The 22,032-nt window shown below is 34.1% G+C and overlaps 1 protein-coding gene across 4 annotated transcripts in view; it reads right to left on the bottom strand.

Moving 5' to 3' along the window:
• The window catches only part of Tp63 (tumor protein p63), a 130,500-nt gene extending 108,670 nt beyond the window's left edge, over nucleotides 1-21,830 (bottom strand). For all 4 annotated transcript variants that reach the window (XM_040270153.2, XM_040270152.2, XM_078043854.1 and 1 more), the window contains exon 1: nucleotides 21,704-21,830. In XM_040270153.2, the coding sequence (XP_040126087.2) occupies nucleotides 21,704-21,751 (48 nt within the window). In that variant the 5' untranslated portion in view covers nucleotides 21,752-21,830. The remainder of the gene's footprint in view (nucleotides 1-21,703) is intronic.
• Nucleotides 21,831-22,032: the final 202 nt, after the last annotated feature.

The raw sequence follows: 22,032 nt of genomic DNA, 5'->3' as shown, positions 1-22,032 counted from the left end.
TAAACAATATTTTTAAATGTCACTTAGCATTTGTGTTTTATGGTTTAATGTCCAGAAAAATCATTCTCGTCTCTGATCAATAAGGAGTAAAGTTACCTGAAAACATGTCGTAGTGCCTATTCTCTAACTGGCCAAGGAACTGGCTTCTGAATTTTGAATCATGGTCTGCTATCAGAAAACAATTTTTGCTTGGCAGCTTACCTTCTTTGTCTAAATTGACACAATATGTTCAAAATTAATGAAGGCATGCCCTCAGAGATCTCTAACAGTGCCCATCAACCTTATTAAACAAATCCAGTTCACAATGGTTTCTTGGAGCCATAATGGCCTGAAGCTGTCTTTAAGATTTACTATCTAAGGACTTTGGCCTAAAAGATTTACAAGGGAATTTTTTGAGGAGTAAAATAAATGCAAGACTGAGAATTACTCTGAGGAACTAAGTTCCACACAATCAGAAGTGATTAAATAATACAGGAAATGCCTTACTTGGTATATGGAAGTTTCTTTTTTCAGATGCAAACATTATAGGGGAAAGTGCATATAAAACATTACATTAAGATCAAGATAATTTTTAGAGTGATTGCTTCACATCCTAGTGACTTAACTCCATAGAGACAGGATAAAAGAGAGAAAGAGAGAAAGAGAGAGAAAGAGAGAAAGAGAGAGAGAAAGAAAGAAAGAAAGAAAGAGAGAAAGAGAAAGAAAGAAAGAAAGAAAGAAAGAAAGAAAGAAAGAAAGAAAGAAAGAAAGAAAGAAAGAAAAATAACTCTTTACCAGTAATCATCTTTTGGAAACTTTCTCACTGATTTATTGATCATAGAGAAGGCCACAGAGTAAAGGAGAGACCCCTCCCCTCCTCTTGATGTCTGAGGATATAGCTGCTTTCAGATGCTTAGATAAAAGACCCTAAGTGCAAAGTAGTAGTATTATCTACTTATTACCCCACTTATCTGCTTATGCCTTCCTTGAAGTCCTACTTCTGTCTGCAATATCAATCACGTCTCTGGCAGCTTGTCTTACTACAAAGGGAGGATTTGATCCCCTGCTGAGCCCTCTAGAAGTCTCAGACTTGTGCAAAACTAATTCATTACACCACCAAGGCTGTAGGGCGAGTTGTCCAGGCGGAAATAGCACACTCTTAAAGTCAATTCTTGAAAATGAGGCAAAAATTCAATCTGCTTTCTCGCCAAACACAACACAGTCTAGGCACTGAATTTGGCACTGAATAGGTACCAAACACATCAGAGGAAAAGTCTTGATACCTTCTCTGCGTAGTTAGGAGCTCTAGTTACACAAAATGATCATGTTAGGGCAAATATAACATTACCCTGAAAAGTTCGGTAATCTCAAGTTGGCAAGTTTTGATTGCTGAAATACAGAGTTAGTTTCCCGAGATAATATTTGGGTATTTAATTTTTTATAGGATGAACCCTATACTCAGGCAAATTTAGTTCATGGCTGGCTCCTTCACAAACTGGTTGTGTGATCCCTAGTTTGTTATTCCAAGTCTCTGTGCTTTAGTTTCCTCATGGGTTAAAAAACAAAACAAACAAACAACAACAAAACTGGCTACTTGATGATCATTAAATCAGTTCTCCAGCACTGACAATCTAAATGAGTGAGTGGAGCATTAGGTTATGAAGAAAAACAAGCTAGCTTTCCATTAAATTCAAAATAGGATGGGAAAATACACATGAATGTTTGGGCCTGGGACAATAAGCAAAACGTCTGTATGAACTCCTAGACTTACTGTAATGGTTTGTTTATTTAACTGTCTTCATTAAGTGCTCTTACTACATCAAAGGAATGTATCCAAGCCTCACAATTAGCCATGTAAATAATAGCACAACTTATCACTTTGCCATATTCAAGAAACAAGTTTTCTGATATGCTATCAAATCCTACTGAGGCTAATATTCATACTAAACCCATGAGGCTGGTCATAGACATATGAATCAGAGTTTATACATAGAAAGTTCCAACACATTCTAAAAGGAAATGCATCAATTGAGAAATCTGCTGAATTTTGATGTGAAGTGACTATTGATCAACCTTAACAGAAACTGTCCAGACTTCTGCCAAATGAGAGGAGCCAGGGCCTCACTCTCAGAAAATCAAATAATCACCCAAACACAGCTTTATTCAATCATAAGTTGTACTGCTACTACCAAATATGCACAGCTATTCAACTAGGGAGGTCTACAAACGCATTTGTAACATTACTGATGAGAAGGCAATCAACAGTAATTAAAGAAAGTGAAGATATCTTCAAAGCTAACTAGACAACTAATGCCCAAAATACCTTTCTCCCTCAATTTGCCTTTTTTTCCCCCCATTATTTTATCCCCTGGTAGACTAACATGACAAAATTGGAGAACACATTATCTGTGAGATCCCAACCTTTTTAACTTGGAGGTCTGGAACAAGACACATATTTTCATTTGTTTAACATTAGTGTAAAATATGATGGATGCTTTTTACTTAGTCATACATACTAACTTGACATTAGTGAAGTTAAGTGGATTTTAATAACATTTAATTAAACCCAAAATGCAAAGAATTAATGCCCCTAGAATAGTGTTGGACATACATTGTATGTTGTGAAGATCAAGGGTGATAATAGATGTGAAATAACTTACTAAACTTCAGAGAGTAATGCAAACATAAAATATTTGTTTGTTTTTGATAAATAGGCATCATTTTTAAAACCCTTACTGCAATTAGCTTTGGTTCATGCAATGGAAAATCTTTGACATATTACATGATTATACAGTGGAAGTGACTCATTAATTTCAAGAAAAAACTTGCAACATTAAACATTTTGTCCCAGCAATCTGCAGGGATGACTTGGATCGGTCTTTGAATTTGCATAAAATCAGAGAAAAACGTTCTTCAAAATAAAAAAAAAAAAAAGAACAGCCTTTTGGGCACAATACTTTTTGATAAGTCCCCAAATGCTCAACTTCTGCTGCTTGATTCTATTAAAAATTGCTTAATAGATGTCAAAGAAGCATTTTAAATTAATATTTACACGTACCAGATAAACAGAAAAGCAACAGATAGCATATGGGAATGGCATAAAATCCAACAAGAAAGACAAGGAAGCACTGTAAGGATTGTTGAGTTTTCAAAACTTACATCAAGATGTTGTGGAGAGGCTTAGGGTAGAGTTTAATGGTAGAGCACATGCTCACCATGTGCAAGTCCCCATGGGTTCAACCCCCAGCACCAAAAAAGTAGAAACAGGACAGGCAGATTACACCACTTTCCCGAAGGAGTTAGCAAATTTAAAGAGATGAGTCTACTAACCCCCACACCATTCCACAAACATTTGCTGAGCACTAATGGGTGCCAAGCTTTGTAATGTGTTTAATTGAAAAGAAAAATATGATTTTTGCTTTGATGGAGCTGTGAGCCTGGGGAACAATCTGTTGGAACTTATGAATCAACCTGTGACTCATTATTGGAATATAATCAATGGTGACAAATTTTCATCCTTTAAAATATGCCTTAAGCCACAGTCAGTGTATAAAGTAAGTGATCAAATTGGGTAAGATAATTCTAATATAGAAAAATTCTCATTAAAGTAAGAATACTTTTTTTGTGTGTGTGCCTAATAAGCTTAGTGACAGGAGAAGCCAAAGAAACACAATTGCCCAAGCTGGACTCTTGCAAACATGTTTGAAAGCATAAAGGTATATAGGCATTTAAAGTTTTATTCATCTTTTGCTGCACTCTTTTAGGGTACTTAAATCTTGTATAGTATATTTATTATAATCATAATCTTAATCAGAGACAATATTAATACTATATATTAGATAGATTATGAGCAAATTATTGGTTAAAATAAATATCACCTAAAGAGAAGAATACCGAGTAAAGACCAGTCAACACCTCCATATACCACACACATAATTTCTGATCCAAACAGGTGGCGAGGCTGGCTTCTCAGTTATAAATCAAAACAAAAATGTGTATAAATAAGAAACCTACAGTTCTATTATTATAGGAAATAAAATTTGACTTTAATTTTGACCCAGAATAAATTTATACTGTGTTATTCAGCTTGTTCATTAGATGGAATCAAAGTCTTAGAAGACAGAACTTAATAATGCCCTTCATGTTAAATATTTTTAGAACTACATATTTGCACTGAGTGCAGTGGTGCATGCCTGAAATCCCAGTGGCTTGGGAGAAGCTGAGACAAGAAAATCACAAGTTCAAATCCAGCCTCAGCAACTTTGTGAATCCCCAAGCAACTTAATGAGACTCTGTCTCAAAATTTAAAAAATAAAAAATAAAAAAGGGCTGGGGATGTGGCTTAGTGGTTAAGCTCCCCGAGGTTCAACCCCTGATATAAAAAAAGAACTACATATTTGCATAAATGCAATCAAGGACGGGAATAACAAATAGTGTATATTAGTTAAGTACTTCTTAAGGCAAGGCATGGTTCTTAGCACTTTATATACATGTTCTGATTCAGTACATCAGCCTGTGAGTGAGGAAGAAGAAACATAAGGAGATGCAATGGTTTGCCTGATATTACACCACTAGTAAGTGAAGAAATCTTCTGCAGCCACATTGACTTGCTTTTGTGCTGACCTTAGAATGAAACAATGTTGTTTTCATCCATATGTTGATTTGTGTTTGTTACATGCATTGAAACCTGTACACAGAGTTTCATTATGACATCCATATGCCACTTACAAACAATATGCTCTTGCCACAACCTAATGTTAAGTCAAATTGATTCAATAACAAGTCAACCCTCATGCACAGTGGGTGACATTACATCAGAAGTAGTTTTAGTGCGTATGCTAAGTTTTGGATGTTTTAGTCAGAATTGCTTATGATAAAGAAGGAAAAAACAATTGTTGGTAACTGTGTTTGACTTTAAAATCATTTTCTACCATTTGCCATTCACAATTTTGGAGTAGTGTTCAATGATTATCCCTCCACAAATTGCAAATAAATTTTTAAAAAGCAATTTGCCAAGATTTACACTTGTGATTCAAGATATTTTAAAAGAATTTCTTTTGTTATTTCTCAATGATAGAAATAATGTTGCTACCAAAATAAAGGGGAATTGGAATTTGAGGCTTGTAAAACATTTTAACATCTATACAGAACTACTCCTTAAATTGTGTTTACTTAAAACCACCTATTGTGTTCAGTAACTGACCAAAGAAAAAGTAAATCTGAAAGAAAAGGCAACAGTGGTTATGTTTGTTATTGTGATGTCATTTTATTTCTCTCCTGTCTTTTTTTTTTTTTTTTTTTTTTGAGACTGGCTCTCACTCTTGTTGCCAGGCTGACTTCAAAATCCTGGGTTCCAGGGATCCTCCTGCCCCAGCCTCTCAAGTAGCTAGAACTACAGGTACACACCTCCCTCCACAGCATTGATAAGTTCTTTATATTCATTATTTCATTTAGTTTTCACAATAATTGTATTAATCCCATTTTAACAAAAGAAAAAAATATAAAGTGAGAAAGGAATAGTTACTTCTACACTCAGGTATTTCAACAGAGCCTAAAGTATTTAGTCATTAAAATAATTCTCTGACAGTACAATACTACTTGATCTTGTTTTATGCATTGGCATAGTGTATGGATTTTCACATTTATGGGTTATTCTAAAAAAAACCCTCTCATCTAGATTTGAATATTTATTATATAAATTATTTTATGACTGATAAAACTAAACTGGAGAGGTTAATCGTATATGTCAGGTCACACAATTAAATGATATAGAATTCATGACCAGAAATTAGGTCCAAAACTTTTAAAGCTCCTTTTCTATACAAAAATCTGCTCATAAGAATATTTGAATCTGTATATCCTCTCCAGGTGTAATTCAGTTATGAAATGTTGGTTTGTTTCTATTGCCCAGCAAACAATTTATTGTCTCCAAGTATATCTATAGTAAGCATTGATGCTAATAGTTTTCCAAACATTAGCTAATATTTAACTGAACTACTTCATAGATGAACATGGTTGGGTTTTTGACACTGTTAGGAGAGGAGCTAGAAATGGAAACCCAACTTCACATTGATTTAAAAGATGCTGAGAATTTTTCCAAAAAGAAAATTATTGAATAAGATTTCATCCATTGCCATTCAGATATTAAGCAGAGAAAGAAATTCAACAATGAATTGTTCCCATTTGTACTGTACAAATTGAGATTGATGCATTTTTACTTTTTTCTTCACTGAATTTAAATCACAAACTATCCCTATTTAGTTAGCAACTACAAATAACCAGAATAAGAAAATATAATATGAGTCATTACTACTCAAGTGGTTTTTTTTTTTTGGTTGGACTGGATGAACAACTGGCTTAGAAAAAGAGAAGAATAATTCGCTGACACCTCAGTTATTGCCCAAGATGCTATTATACAGTGAAGATAAATTTTGAAGCATATACTTCATAATCATTAAATTTATCAGCACAGATTAAGAATGATTGATTTTATATTTGCATAAAAGCAAAACTTGATGTGACAAGATTTGTGTCCATCTGCAATTTATAACTTTTGGTTCACATTTTATAACTTATTCATCTAAAGACACAAGCAAAGACAACACATACTTAATATTTTCATAAAATCACCCTAGGCTTCAAGGAGAAGGATCGAAAGAGGTGTGCAAGAGGAGAAAAGATTACAATAAGAGATTTTAATCCCTCTTAACCCAAAGAACAAATGCAACCCAGATAAAAAGTTTTCTCTTTAAAAGGAACAAGGAATCTGATGTCCTAAATGCTTTTGCTTTTGTTTTTGTTGTTTCAAAGTGGTAAGTAGGTTTCGGCATTTTTGTTTTAAGTCAAAGAAGAAATTTTGGTGTGCAACATTTACCACTTTTTTTTTAAAAAAACGTGATTTATGCTTTTAGGGAGGTTCATTTTCAGAACTCTGAATAAGGAGACAGTCTGGAGAAAGACATTCCATTGAACTGGTTAGGCAAGTAGTTGTTTGGAAGGAACAGTGCCTGGGGCTTGCCAGGTAGATGGAGGCAGGAGGTTGGGAGAGCAACCAAAGGAGTTGGTTACTTCTCCTTTCACTAGCCCCAGACAGTATTCAAGGCTGTGACTAATCTTCATTGGGGTAATCCTTTGCCACCCACCCTACCTCCACAAAAGGCACAGATGAGGAAGGCTCATTTTCTCAGATATAAAAATGTTGCTTTTGTATTTAAGTTTTTGCAATACTCTTCCTCACTCCCACCCCAAGGATAGGAAGAAAAGAGCAACACAGTCACCAACTCTTTAGAGTCTATGCCTCACAGGTCTTACTTAGAAAAGATTTTGCTTTACAATGTTTCATACAGGTTACACTGGTTTATATGTCCTTTTTTTTTTTTTCTTTTTGGATTGAGGATTGAACTCAGGGGTGCTTTACCACAGAGCTACATCCCCAAATCTTTTAATTTTTTTTTTTTTTTGAGACAATGGTCTTGCTAGGTTAGTTAGGTACTCACTAAATTGCTGATGCTGGCCTCAAACTTGTAACCCTCCTGCTTCAGTCTCCCAAATTGCTGGGATTACATTACTCATAATCCTTGAAAATGTACCAGTCATTGCCACTGAAACATAGGAGGAGTTCTAGTAAGATGGGATCGACAATTGATCATTACAGAGTAGGAAAGAACTGAGTCTTCACCTACCCCAACTCTCTGCTTTTACCATAAAGAAAAAGACCAGAGGGAGAAAGTACATGTCTATCAGTAGAAAACCTTCTGGGGACAGCAGTGTGGAGCCTGGAAATCCTAGGCCAGTGCTCCCTCACTATACTTTATCACACTCTGCAACTGATAAAGTTTGAGTACATTTAAAAACACAAGGACAGTATAAAACATAAAGATCCAAACTGAAAGGAAAGAGAGAAAGAGAAAAAAAGATCCAAAGTGAAAAATGTTTCTTTCCCAGGCCAAAGGATCACCAAAGAGATGGATCTCCTACATGATGTGTTAATCCTTGAATTTCAAGAGAAGGAATTAACATACTAGGATATTTGTTTCCAGAAAGTTTTTTTCCCCCTCCATATCTTTACTTTTTATTTTTCTATCAGGTCAGTTCCAAATAGCCAATTTGTTTCTTTTGTTAAATAGGCTTACTGTTGAAAAGCAAATAAAACATCTTAGTTAAATTGAAAGTTGGTTGCATCTATTTAATGCAGTAGCAGAGATGGTTTATACTGATTCCTTTCATCTAGCATACACAACATCACTAAATCTATAATGCACCAGTAAAGCTCTATCTAGTGAAAAATGGTCCGATATTCCACCCAGACATTTAAAAGAGAGGTCCACTTTTAAAAGCCACATGTTGTAAGGCCATCTAGTCTTAATTTGAAGGAAAGCAGGTAGCAGCATTCACTAGAACAAAGTGTTCTCAATTTCCCAGATGAATCATATGGGTTTTATTTTAAATTTAGTTTCTGTTTCATTATTCTGTACTACAGAGTACAAAATTCAAATGAGTAGAAAATTCAAATGTTAAAACACTTGCCCTTTTTCCACCTCTTTAAGAAGATGTGCCAAAAAATGACTTAAATAATATCTGTCAAGAGCTCCTACCTTCTTGGGAGGATGGTAAATAAATGCAAGGAAATGAGCGCTTTTGTTATCTATAAGTGAATTATAGGTCTTTCGCAAACCCAAAGAAAGTTTTAAAAGACAGAAAAGAATTAAGTTCACATCACTGCAGACAAGATATTTCTGATGGGCACTCAATGTCTACCAGTAAGGTGAAGAACCAAGGGAGCATCTTCAACGTCCCTCCCAATGAGAGACGAATGCTGCACAGAGGAAAAGTATGATATCCATGTACATGTGCATGTTTTTAAATAATTTCTTTTAACCTAGGGATGACTTCTATAATCCTTCCAATCGGGAATAATATCATAGCTGCTGGTTTCATCAGCCTTGTTTTATATCTCTATCTTAGCATTTTACCAATATGGTTATTGTTTCCTAGCTAATGAGACACACACCTGTATCTTCATGAGATTGAACACCACTTTGATTCCTTCTCTAAGAAATCACACATGTCTATTCTAGACAAATTTCGGGGAAGAAAAACTAGACCATAGGGCCTTATCCGAAAAGAACAGTCAGCCAGAGGGACTTAACCCTAATCTCAGGACACCCACTTCTCTTCATAGGAAAGCATGAGAGACAGCAGAGCACATACAAGCTCCTCCACACGATGATCAGCTCAGCAAGAATATCAGGTTGGAAGATATTACCATTTTCCTTAGACTGACATCCAACTGAACTTTGTGCCCACACTCTTTGTCATGCTTATAGAGTTCAAGCCAAACCAAGCTAATCCTCAATCCCTTACACAATTTATCATATTTGTGTCTATATATTGGCTGGGGCCTCAAACTGATAGCCTACATTATGTGTTCTGTGTGTCCAGGAAACTTTAAATTGCTCTAAAGGAGTCAAATGTTTTTCAATTCTTTCTAAGCATTACTATTTCTTGTTCTCTTATCCTTAGTTTTTCATACAGTCTTAAATGATTCTCTCTCCCTAAAAGAACCCCTTGTTCATTCTTTTTCAAATGACCAAATTATTTCCTGTACTTTCAAAAGAAATGATCATCCTGCTAAACATTACACTTATATTTTCCTCTGATGCTTAGTATTTTCTATCATGATAAGAGTTGTTTGTATAACCTCCTGTCCCATTATAAACTAGGTGGGTGTTTAGAAGCAGAATAGCAGAACTTTATCTTTGATCACTTGTTCATTTCCCATATCATCTAAAGTACAGCAAGCATCAAATGCTAGCTGCATGCGGGACCATTGAGCTGAGTATTGCCAATAAGTATCATTCATATACAATTTAACATGAATACTGTCCCCAAATTTAGGCAGTTAAACAGTTGTTGTACATGATCAAACTCTGGTCTATTGTTCAATGATGGGTGCTCAATTTTTGTCTTTTCTATTCATCCTTCAATATTTAAGCATTAGATATTTTCCTGGGTACAATCACTTGAATAATTAATCATTAAGCCCATTAACTTCATATCTGTGCCCCCCCCACCAACTTGAAGTTATAGACGGAGATAGACTCTGCTCTTTTATTTAAGCCTTGAATCCCCTTCCAGAAGGTCTTGAACTTTGTAATCAGTAAATGCTTATTGAATTAACAAGAACATAAGCTTGACATTTTAGCTTCTTCTTTCTTTTAACCAGGGGAGAGATTTTTTATTTTTATGTAGATATCTACAATTAAGAAAATTAAATTATAAAAATTAATTTACTATTCTGCAGGCTCAGCAGTAGAGTACCTGCCTAACAGGTTCAAGACCTGGGTTCAATCTCTATCCAGCACCACACTCAAACATCAAAACTTGCTTATAAAGACACGGATAGCCAGATACTTCAAACACTTAATAAATACATATAAATATTTCTCCTAGTTACATTTACCTTTTAATTTTCTTTTTTTTTTCCTTTTGAGACAGGGGTCTTATTATATGGCCTAGGCTGGTCATGAACTCCTGGGCTTAAGTGTTTTCTCCTCCTCAGTCTCCTCAGTAGCTGGGACTACAGGCGCTTGCCACCTAGCTTTACTTATTTATTGTCTAAGTGGCATAACCCAATGAGTCCTTGCACATGTTTTTAAATGAATCACAGATAGAAATATTTAAAGTAGAGACTGGCCAAAACTTTATTTTTTGTCATCACAGCTGCATGTCCTTGGCCTACTTATTTCTCAAAGCCTGATTGTCTTACCTATAAAAATTGGCACTAAATAATGATTGTCTTAGTGATTCTACAATACCATAATAACCTGAAGGGCTTGCAGAAAGACTGCTGCTCTACTCTTTCTCCAGTTTTATTCCAGATCTAAAATAGTACCCAAGAGGATAATTAATGTTACTGCCCCTGGTTCTGAGGCCACATTTTGAATTAAACTGGGTAGAGGTCTATGCAACTTTGCTTTCATTATCGTGCTAAGATTTAAAGCCAAGTATATAGGCACATCCAATTCCAAAGCTTGTGGTCAGAAAAAAAATACATACTTCCTTATGTTATGATATCAACAATAACTAAATAACATCATCATCACCATCATAATTACATATAAGTTTTTGTGAGTTCTGAGATCTGCACAAACACAAGATTATACTGATTTTCAAAAGAAGTATGTCTACATCAAAACTGATTGCAGTTTGAAGAAAACTCAATTTCATCTAGTTTCAAATGGGAAAGGATGGCCTAGTTCTATTTTATCGCATGTCAACACATCTTCAAGTAGTACTTTATTATTTATAAAACTCCAAATGAAAATCTATACAATTTTTATTTTTATTCATATATTAGTAATTATCATACTTAGAACTAATAATTCACTATTTCTAAATATTCATATTCTAAAGGGACAGCAATCATTACCACTGAGGACTTGGCCTCATGTAAGATATTGTGCTGCTTTACCAGCCTTATCTCAATTCTCAAAATAACTCTGACACAGGATGTAACCAGCATCATCATTTTTATTTTGTAGATGAGGAAACCAAGGCTCAGAAATATCTTGTCATTTTTCCAACATCAGCAAAATAGCGAATGTTAGGTTTGGATTTGGACATAGGCAGTTTGCCATCTACCTATAGAACACAGGTCTAGAAAAAACAAAGAACTGGGTTTAACTCTGGGTTTCTTTCAAATTTTATCAGAAGTGTTGGAAAACTCACAAGTAATATTGATTTTCCTGACTTTAAAGAAAGGCTGGGCTAGAACTAGAACAGGTATGGAGTTCTTAAATATAAAATTGTAGAGTTTTCCAAGTTTTGTAGTCTGAAACTACATTTCCTTGCTGAAGGAAAGAACAGGTGACTAATAGGAGTAGTACTACTTCAAACAAATCATATTCTTTTTAATCCAGTGTGTTAGGATTTCATTCTGATCAGTTTTTAAGAGGATACAAGGTCAGAATCAGCCCCTGTGCTTCTGCTGAAATCCCTTTCTGTTTATCTGCCCTCTTCAACTTTGTCAATCTGGATGCATATGCACTGAGCCCAGTGTCTTAAGTAACATTGCTGTGGTTACACTAGAGACAGGTGTTAGGGGAACTATTTCCCTGGGGCTATCATTTCCAATTCTTCCTCCTCAAAAAGAGAGGGAGGGGACAGAAGGAAAGGGGTTGCTTTTCAGATTAAACACAGCGACTGCAAACACCTTCCCCTAGGCAATAAATTCTCTGCCAGTGTGTGCTACAGTTTACCCAAACACCAAAGCAAAAAGCAAACAGCCCCTTTTGTACGGGAAGAGCTGTCACCTGTCAAGTCATATTTGTGAATTTCTAGAGAAAAGAAAAAAAGAAAACCCTTTCCCTTATTTTATTAAGCAGTCTGTTTGTTCAAGGTTTGAAATGCATACCTGTGTTTAAGGTAAAGTCCCTGAGTTGGCACTCTGAAACAAAGTGATGCTTTTCTATTGGCTATGCTATACAAAGAACAGAACAGAAAAAGTCTGCTCTTAAGGAGACACTGAACTTAGTCTAAATAGTATATAGTGAGCTATCTCATAAGGGGCATAGGTAATTACAATTCCATTTCACAAAAAGCAGAGGGCTTTTGCTATGTGGAAAATGTTTTCTTGTTTGTATGTTTTATTTATATTCATAAATTAAATAACAAAGCCTACATAGGGCAAATTATGTTTAAATGATACTAGTCAAGGAGTAAGAGTGCTAAAAACAAGGTTTAAGAAATGCTAGGAGGAAAAGGAGAAAATGTTATACCATTGCAATGTTCAAGGTTATTCTGAGATGAAAGCTTGGAAATACACTTTGTTCCTTTCATCCTCTCTTTTCTTATAATATTCCCATCCCAGATAGGTTTGTTCACTCTGCAAGTAGATGTTCCATTGCCAAGAGGTCTTACCCATTTTCAGCCAAAAATACTATCCATACTAGTTCTTTAGACACATCTTTGATTTCAGTAAAAGGTATGTCTAAAGGGATAATTTTATCTTGATGAGCAAATGACCAGTTGAATTATCCAAGAACCTAGAAGTAAGTTTTTGGTACTGGGGATTGAACCAAACATGCTTTACCACTAAGCAACATTCCCAGCTCTTTTTATTTTTCATCTTGAAAGAGGATCTCATAAGTTTCTTAGGGACTTGCTAAGTTGCTGAGGCTGGTCTCCCACTACTGGGACTACATGTGTGCGCCACACATCTGGAGTATTTTGTCTCTTTAAAAAAGACACTGTAGAACAAAAACTGATGTCAAGTCTGTGAACATTGTTGCACAGTTAGTGGAAGTGTAAATAGATAATAATAATGAAGGACAAAAAAGCTTATGGAAAAAAATTTGGTATGATTGGTGTTCATACAATTTTACCCAATATTTATACCTTTAAGTATCCAGTGTAAGCAAATACTCTGTACTTAAATACTTCTCTTACACATCTATGTAGATCAGTTAAAATTTAAAACACATTAAAATTAAAGTTTAAGATTAGTAAATGAGAAAAAGGTGTCTATCATATAATGTAATTAAAAGGAGCATATTTGCAAAATTTATATAAGACATAATTCTAATTATGTTTTGTAAAATCTCTTTTAGGAAAAATTCTGGAGAAAAACTAGTGTCCATAATTGTTTTCAAATAGCGAAGTGAAAATGCTTTGCATACTTTGAAAGTTCTTTTTAACTGTACTGCTTTTTGGGCTGGGAATGTGGCTCAAGCGGTAGCGTGCTCGCCTGGCATGCGTGCAGCCCGGGTTCGATCCTCAGCACTACATACCAACAAAGATGTTGTATCTGCCGAGAACTAAAAAATAAATATCAAAAAAAAAAAAATTCTCTCTCTCTCTCTCTCTCTCTCTCTCTCTCTCTCTCCTCTCTCACTCTGTCCTTAAAAAAAATACATACTAGATTTAATTGTACTGCTTTTTTATTCAGGAAACTTTGTTAATCTATATTTCATTTTAAAACATATTACCTTTTTAAAAGAATTTGTATAGAATTAACTCAAACAGATAACTGATAACAAAAATAACATTTTTCTTGACTACATATTTATATTCCAGGAGCTTTGAATAAAATAAATCAATAAAAAAATCAAAATTATTTCATAATATCTAAGGTAGATATTATACTGATCTGTACAAATGAGGAAAGACAAGTTCATAGAGATTATTAATGTTTCTCAGCTAAAACTGTGAGTCTAACTCCAGTGTGTCTAATCCCAGTGTGTCTAACAACAAATTCCATGAGCCTTATAATAAATGTAAGGTATTCATCAAAAATTTTAAAAGTTTAGTTAATTCTACCCACACTGAATTCTAGTGGTTGCCTGGATTGTCAGAAATTTATGACATGAATCATGAGGGAGAAATAGAGAATGTGAAGAGGAATGAGAGAAGGTACAGGAGGAACAAAGGGAGGGTGACCTTGGTGGTATAAGTGTAGCTCTGGAAGCTTGATGGAGACCATGGTAGGAGGAAAAGGAAAACAGAGATGCCCTCCATAGAGTGGGCTCTTGATATTGGTGTCAGACTTACAACTGGCTAACACTGCACATGTCAGAAGCCAGGATACTTATCACAGAAAATGGCTACTGTATGTATTATATGTGGGGGAACCAGGGGTAGACATGTGGAGAAAGAGATTTAGGGTGTTTTAGTGACTCACACAGTGGTATGGTTAACTAGCTTCTTGTTAATCCAGTGTGCTAGGACTTCATTCTGATCAGTTTTTAAGAGGATACAAGGTCAGAATCAGTCCCTGTGCTCCTGTGGTTAAGTTAAAATACTTTATGTTTTTAGAGCATTTGCTTAATATATATTTGAAGACTACAATGTATCAAATGAAGATTTATAACTATTGTGATCTGTATCTCTAATATTAGAATGTATCTATAGATGTGGTTCAGTTGAATTATGTGTGACTGAATGTGTGTGTGTATGTGTGTGTGCATATATACACATACATGCAGACAGAGGGAAGGTGATTTAATCAGCTCTTTTTTGCTACTGTGACTAAAAATCCTGCCAGAACAATGTTGGAGGAGGAAAGTTTATTTGGGGGCTCATGTTTTCAGAGGTCTCAATCCATAGAGAGATGGCTCCACACCTTAGGGCTCAAGTTAAGGAAGAATATCATGGCAGAAGAGTGTGGCAGAGGGAAGTAGCTCACATGATGATCAGACAGCAGAAAGAGATTCCACTCACCTGATACAAAATACATACCCCAAAACATACTTTCAGGGACCCACCTCCTCCAGCCACATCTTACCCATCTTTAGTTACCTCTTAGTTAATCTCATCAGGGGATTAATTCACTGATTGGGTTAAGGCTTTCATAACCCAATCATTTCTCCTCTAAACTTTTTCCATTGCCTCACACATGAGCTTTTGGGGGACACCTCACATTCAAATCATAATAGAGGTAAGGAAGAGAGGTATTGAAGGTGATGTTAATAAAATTTGGATCACTTCAAATTTCAGCAAAAGAGAGCTTTGGCTTGGTTTATGATCCTGCTGAGAAAATATATCATTATTTTCTTTGAAAGAAAAATTTCACTTTAATAAGCAAAAGAATAAATGAGGCTGCATATTTTTCTTGGTACTGCCCAGTACAAGGAAAGAGCAATGGCACTGATAAATACCCTACTCAGTAAAATAGACTATAATTCTTCACATGAGTTCATTACTTTGACAGTTGAAAGTAAAAATTATAACAGTGGCTGGTGTGATTTTCAATGTATGCAAATGTAATATGAATGACAACTATAATACAAAGGGAAAAGAATGATGCAAATGACATTATGCTAATGTTTCCACATTTCATTTGATATTGTAAGATATTAATTTTCTATAGATTATGGAATATTGATAATAAATATTATAAAAGTATGAATATTGAGATCACTAGAGTAATCACTAAAAATATGCATAATGATATAGCCAAAAAACAGAGTAGATAAATTAAAATTGAATATTAAACATAGATCAAGTAATTTAAACAGGCAGAATAAATGTAAACAGAAGAATAACAGAGGCAATTAATAAAAAACAAATGATAGTCCTAAAATATCCATAATTACATTATATATAAATGATGTAACTACATTAAATTAAAAGACAATGATTGTCAGAATACATGAAAATGATCCAAATATATATTTTGTAAAGAAATCATTTTAAATATAATGTTAAAAGCACATTAAAATTAAAAACATGGAGACAAGATTTATCATGAAAAAAATCAAAAGAAAGATTTGCTCTATTAGTATTAGCAAAAACAAAGTCAACTTGGGAGAAAAGCACATTATCATAAATAAATGAAAATACTATGAAATAATAGCAGGGTCAATTCATCATTAAGATATAAGCTTAAACATGATATATCCAATGACAATGCTTGGATATACACGTAAAAAAAAACTAAAAGACTTGAAAGAAGAAAGAGAAGATCCATAATTATAGTCAAAATCTTCAACACTCTTTTCTCAGTAGCCAATAAAATGAATAGACATAAAATAAGAAAGGATATAGAAAAACTGCACAATGGCATAAACTAACTGAATCCAATTGACATTTATAGAACTTTCCATTCAATATAAGCAAAGTATAGTCTTTTCAAGTGCCTGACATTATTTCCTAAAATAATCTACATCCTGACTCATGAAACAATCTTTAACACATTAACAAATTGAAATCATAGGAAGTATGCTTTCTGATCATAATGAAAGCAAAGTATGTTAGTATGGAAAGATAACAGAAAAATGTCCAAATGCTCAGAAATTAAATGACATGCTTCTAAATATTAATGGGTCGAAATAGAATTCTCCACAAAAATTAGAAAATATTTTAAAATGAACAAAACTGAAAATTCAGAGTATCAATATTTATTCGAAACAGCTAAAGCAGCGTCTAATGGAAACTTTCTTGAAATCAATGTTAAACTTTGTGAGAAAGAAGAAAAATTTCAAAAATATAAAATTCTAATTTAAGAAGTTGAAAAAGAAGATCCCAATAAGTCCAAAGGAGGTTAGGAAATCTGATCAGAAATAATGAATTGAAAAAAGAAAAACAACAGAGAAGAAAAGTGAAATAAAAATCTAAGATATCCTTAAAAGATAAATGAAATTGATGGATCTCTGGTAAGACTGGCAAAGAAAAGGCAGGTTACTAACATAAGAAATGAAAATAGATAATATCCTTATACATCTTACAGACATTAAAGGGATCAGAAAGGAAAATTCCAAATAATTATATGGACATGCATTAACAACTCTGATTAATTGATTTCTCAAAAGTCACAACTTATCAAAACTCACCCAAGATAAATAATCTCAATACAGTCCTATACTATTAAAGAAACTAAATTCATGCCAGGTACAATGGTGAGTCCCAGCAACGCAGGAGGCTGGGGCAGGAGAATCATGAGTTCAAAGCCAGCCAGCAGATTAGTGAGGCACTTAGCAACCTAGCAAAACCCTGTCTCTAAATAAAATATAAAAAAGGGCTGGGATGTGTCTTAGTGGTTAAGCACCCCTGTGTTCAATACCAAACAAACAACAACAAAAAAGGAAACTGAGCTCCCTCAAAAGGAATCTTAAGACCAGACTGTTTGTTTGGTGAATTTCATCAAATGTGAAAAACAAATAAATAAATATTAACATTACACAATCTAAAAAAAAAAAAAAAAAAGAAAGAAAAAAAAAGATACTTCACTCAAAATAGAAATACAGAAATCACACTATAGAACATGAAGAATAGGATCTCTAGGATTAAAATGACTACAAATCATTACTAATATCATCTCTCAACGGTGGGATTGACACTTGCTTTGAACCGTGGTTTTTTCACCTATCTTTCAAAGTCTGAAGCTCTGGAATCTAAAACAGAATTTTGTCACATCATTTTAGTTACTACAGATGGTGCTTCAGCAAAACTTTCATTTCTCTGTGTGTGTGGCATGCTCATTTGAGTCCATGCACATAAGCATATGTGTGTTTGAGCGTGTTCTTTATATCTTAGTTGTTTTATGTAATAAATACCTAGGACTGGAACTTAATGGCCAAAGGGAGGTTTCTTAAAAATTAAATAAATTAGAATGGACAAATTACCCTCCAATATATCAATTTATGCTCCCACCAAGAATGAAAAGACTATTTTTCAGCAAACTCACCAGCATTAACTATTATCATCTACACCTTTGTTGATCAGAGACATATGATAAATATGTCATTGTTTCAACCCATACAATTTTTATTAGTTGAGAAGTTGGAAATATTATGTCCATTTAAGCTTTGTATGTTCATCATGTGTAAATTACCTGTACCCGTTGCCTATGGGGGAAATTCAAATTCCTTGTTAATTTTTAAGCATTCATTTTATTAGGGTTGTTAAACCTTTATCATTAATTGTAATTTTTAAAATTTATATTATTTTTACATATAAAATTTTTAGCCAGATTTTTTTCAGTCTTATCTTTTAAAACTTCCAAGCTTCACATTATATGTTTTTATAACAATAGTTATCACATTTGGACTACTTTTCCCCTTTCCAATTTTGATCAATTTTAGTCATATTTCAAGGTCTAAATACAAATCACCATCTCTTTAAACTATTGCTATTCTTTCTCTGGTAGACTAACTCATTACTTTTTAATGTGTCTTTTTAATATACACATATATCTGAGTAACTTTGTAGGGAATTTTATTCACATTTGCCTTTAATGCTGCATTCCTGCCTTTGTAAAGTAAGAGACTATGATTTTTTCATCTGCACATAAACATCACAGCATATAGTAAGTTCTAAATAGTTACTGTGGTTACACCAGTATGCACGACTGAAATCATGTAAATTTTGTGTCATTTAAGTGGCAGGGTATTATGCTAGGTGCTACAGCCTAAGCCTTTCCAGATATCTGGTTATTGACCTGTTGATATGTAGAAGTGAAGGCCCTTCACATTTATGTGGAATCATGCAACAAGAATTTGCAAAAATAGATCATGTTAGATAATTACCACTCAACTTCCTAGGGAAAAATCTAACATGTTTTAAAAGGTTTTCCTCCATGTGCAGGAAATATACAAATGCAAAAATTAAGAGTAATGTGGCCAGTACCAATCATTTCAAGTTGTTCACCTTTTGAAGACAGGATAGTCAGGCTTACACATATTACAAGTAATATAAAGCTGAGATATAAAGTAATTTATTAGGTGATAGACTCAAAAACCAACAAAATCTTGAAAAGATAAATTAAAATAGGATTGTTTGAGACACCTTTGTTTACTGTCCCCAAGAATTTTGTTTTCAGTGACATAGAACAAGACACAAAGAAAATTCCCTATAATTCATTTCAACTCTCCCTTGTTAATCAGAATAAAACACTTGTGATTCCATCATGACTAGTTATTAAGGTAAAGTTTATATGAAAAATCAACACAAAATGGAATGAATTTCCCAATGTCAATATTTCTGTCATTAATAAGCTGACACGTCTTTTCATGTCCAAGGGCTGAATTTCTTGCATAGGAAGAGAATGCTTGGCTGAGATTCTCAACTTAATAAAATGTTATACTGATGAGGAAATTAATTCATGTGCAGATTTTGGAAACTATTTAGCAAGTGTACACAGAAAAGTGAAAATCTGCTATTAAGTAATGAAAGAAAAAAAATACTCACATCCTTTGTAGCAACAGGCTAGAATGATAAGGAAAAAGGTGGCTTTTAATTTACAAACAGTAAAACTAATTAATAGTATCCTGAGCAAGTCTAGACTTTTACTTCTTCTGCTGCTGAGGACTATTATGACCTAGCCCCATCTCTGTGATGGTAACATGTAGATACATACGATATGAAGATACTAAAGAGTTCCAAGTCAAGGAAAGACCCAGGATTCACATAGAAGAAATGTCTCAGTTCTTTGGAGACAAAATCAGGGCCACCACAGATAGGCAAGCTCCTCTTTTCAGTCAAGTTCATTCTTGCTGTAATTTCATACACCTTTCCATACCATTGCCCCAAGGGGCCTATTTTGTTTCCTTCACCCTAGTTCATTTTTTCCAGCTGTTTCGGAATTCCCTATTATAGGGACCTACTATATAACCTCAAGCACTAGGCATGATGAAATATGGCCCCTGACCTTTAGAAACAGAGAAAGAAACAATTCAGACTGGTTGGAATGTATATGAAAGGGATTCACAGAGAAGGAGGACGAATAGGACCATGAAGGACAGATAATAATTGGATGGAGAGGAGAAAAAAAATGGAAATGGTATTTTCAGGGAGAATATTTCCAAGAATACAAAGAAGTTAAAAACAGCATGACACTTTAAGAAACCACATGATTCAGTATGTAAAAAGATAATAATAATAGAAATAGAACCTTAAATGCTTGTGATCCTCCACTTTAAACTTATAAGTCTCTACCTACTTCTATGAATCCAACAGTAACAGTGGAAAATCTCAACAGAAAATACAAAGACAAAATTCAATATTTTATGTGAACTGAGAATATCCAAATTTTAAGTTACTGTCAGTCAAATAAGAGTTTACACATCTTCATGTTCACTTATAATGCATCCAAGACCCCAAGTGACCTAACACTTGGAATTATCTGACAACTTCAGTAGTCCAAAGATAACTGGGAACAAATCTGTATTGAAATGAAAAGGGCCAATGACATAATGTATCTTTCCTACATGAACTTAGCAACAAAACACCACTGTATTTGTAGAGTTATGTTACTGCTTTCTATGTTTGGTTGTTTCCTCTTTCCTTTTTCCACTTCACTTTTTTCCACTTCACTTTTTCCCAATATTAAGAAGTACATTTTATGCCCCCAAAATGGTGTATAGTGAAAATTCCAATAAAATCTTATACTGAGTAAAAAATACAAGGCATTTTCTAAGACATTCTCATTAACTATGTCAATAGGCACTTTAGGACACTCCACACTCTTTCCTAGCTCTTTCCCCTGTTTTTATAGAAATTTTAAGAGCAGGATTTATATTATAAATAAATGATTTTTAAAAGAGAAGAAAATCCACTATCACTCTTACTGCATAAATGTAGTCAATTTCATCTAAATCACTTACACATCTCAGAAAAGTATTTTGTTATCATTAACCCATTATATTCCTTAGCTTGTCTGGGAGTTATGTGACATTTAAGATATTTCATAAATGAGAAACCGAGGCCTAAGGTTATGAGTGACTCAGTTGTAAATCCAGGAAAAGCCTATCTTTATCTCAGTTATCTTGTTTCTTCTTATTCTGTTACCAGGTAATTAAATATCTGTTTATGCATAGAATTGACTTTCTCCTTTTTAATCACTCAATCCCCAATACCAAAAAAAAAAAAAAAAAGTCCAATGAGAAAGGTTGTTTGCTATAGCGGAAAGTACCCTCGGATTAGATCTAGATGCTGTCTCTACCCTCTGGTAAATCTTGAGTAGTCTCATCTGCTCTAAGTTGGGATTGACATTAGGAACAACTCATAAAATATACAAAGGATTCTTTCCAACCTCCTCCCCACATATTGTAAAGAGTTATGCAGACCCAGAATCCACAAACTACTACTAATCATGTCTTGGCTGAATAGATTAGTTCTTTCCAATGTTCTATTCAGATCTACCTCTTTAGATGCCTTTAAAAAACAGGATTTATAGAATTGAGTAAAGCATGGCCTACTGATTAAAGAGGAAACCCAGGCCACTCACCCACATGGGGTCACTGAGGTCCGAGTCTTGCATGCGGATACAGTCCATGCTAATCTCAATCTTGTTTGTTGCACCATTTTCTGATGGTTCATCCACAAAGTTCAAGTCAATGGGCTGAACTGAACATATAGGCCTAACATAATAGAAAGAAAAAAATGTGTATTAGCCAATGGGAAGGGACTAAAATATAATCACCAGGCTGGTAGGAATTAGTGCTTTCTACTTCAAAGTTTGCAAGGCTCACTATTTGCTGAGAGTCAGAAGAGTTTGAATCCTGACTCAACCTTTACCAGATAGATAATTTCAAGCAGTTCAAATATAAATCCTAT

Source organism: Ictidomys tridecemlineatus, chromosome 3 (assembly GCF_052094955.1).
Source record: "Ictidomys tridecemlineatus isolate mIctTri1 chromosome 3, mIctTri1.hap1, whole genome shotgun sequence".
Lineage (NCBI taxonomy): Eukaryota > Metazoa > Chordata > Mammalia > Rodentia > Sciuridae > Ictidomys > Ictidomys tridecemlineatus.
Note: the sequence above shows the minus strand (reverse complement) of the source record. Positions and strands in the feature narration are given on the sequence as shown.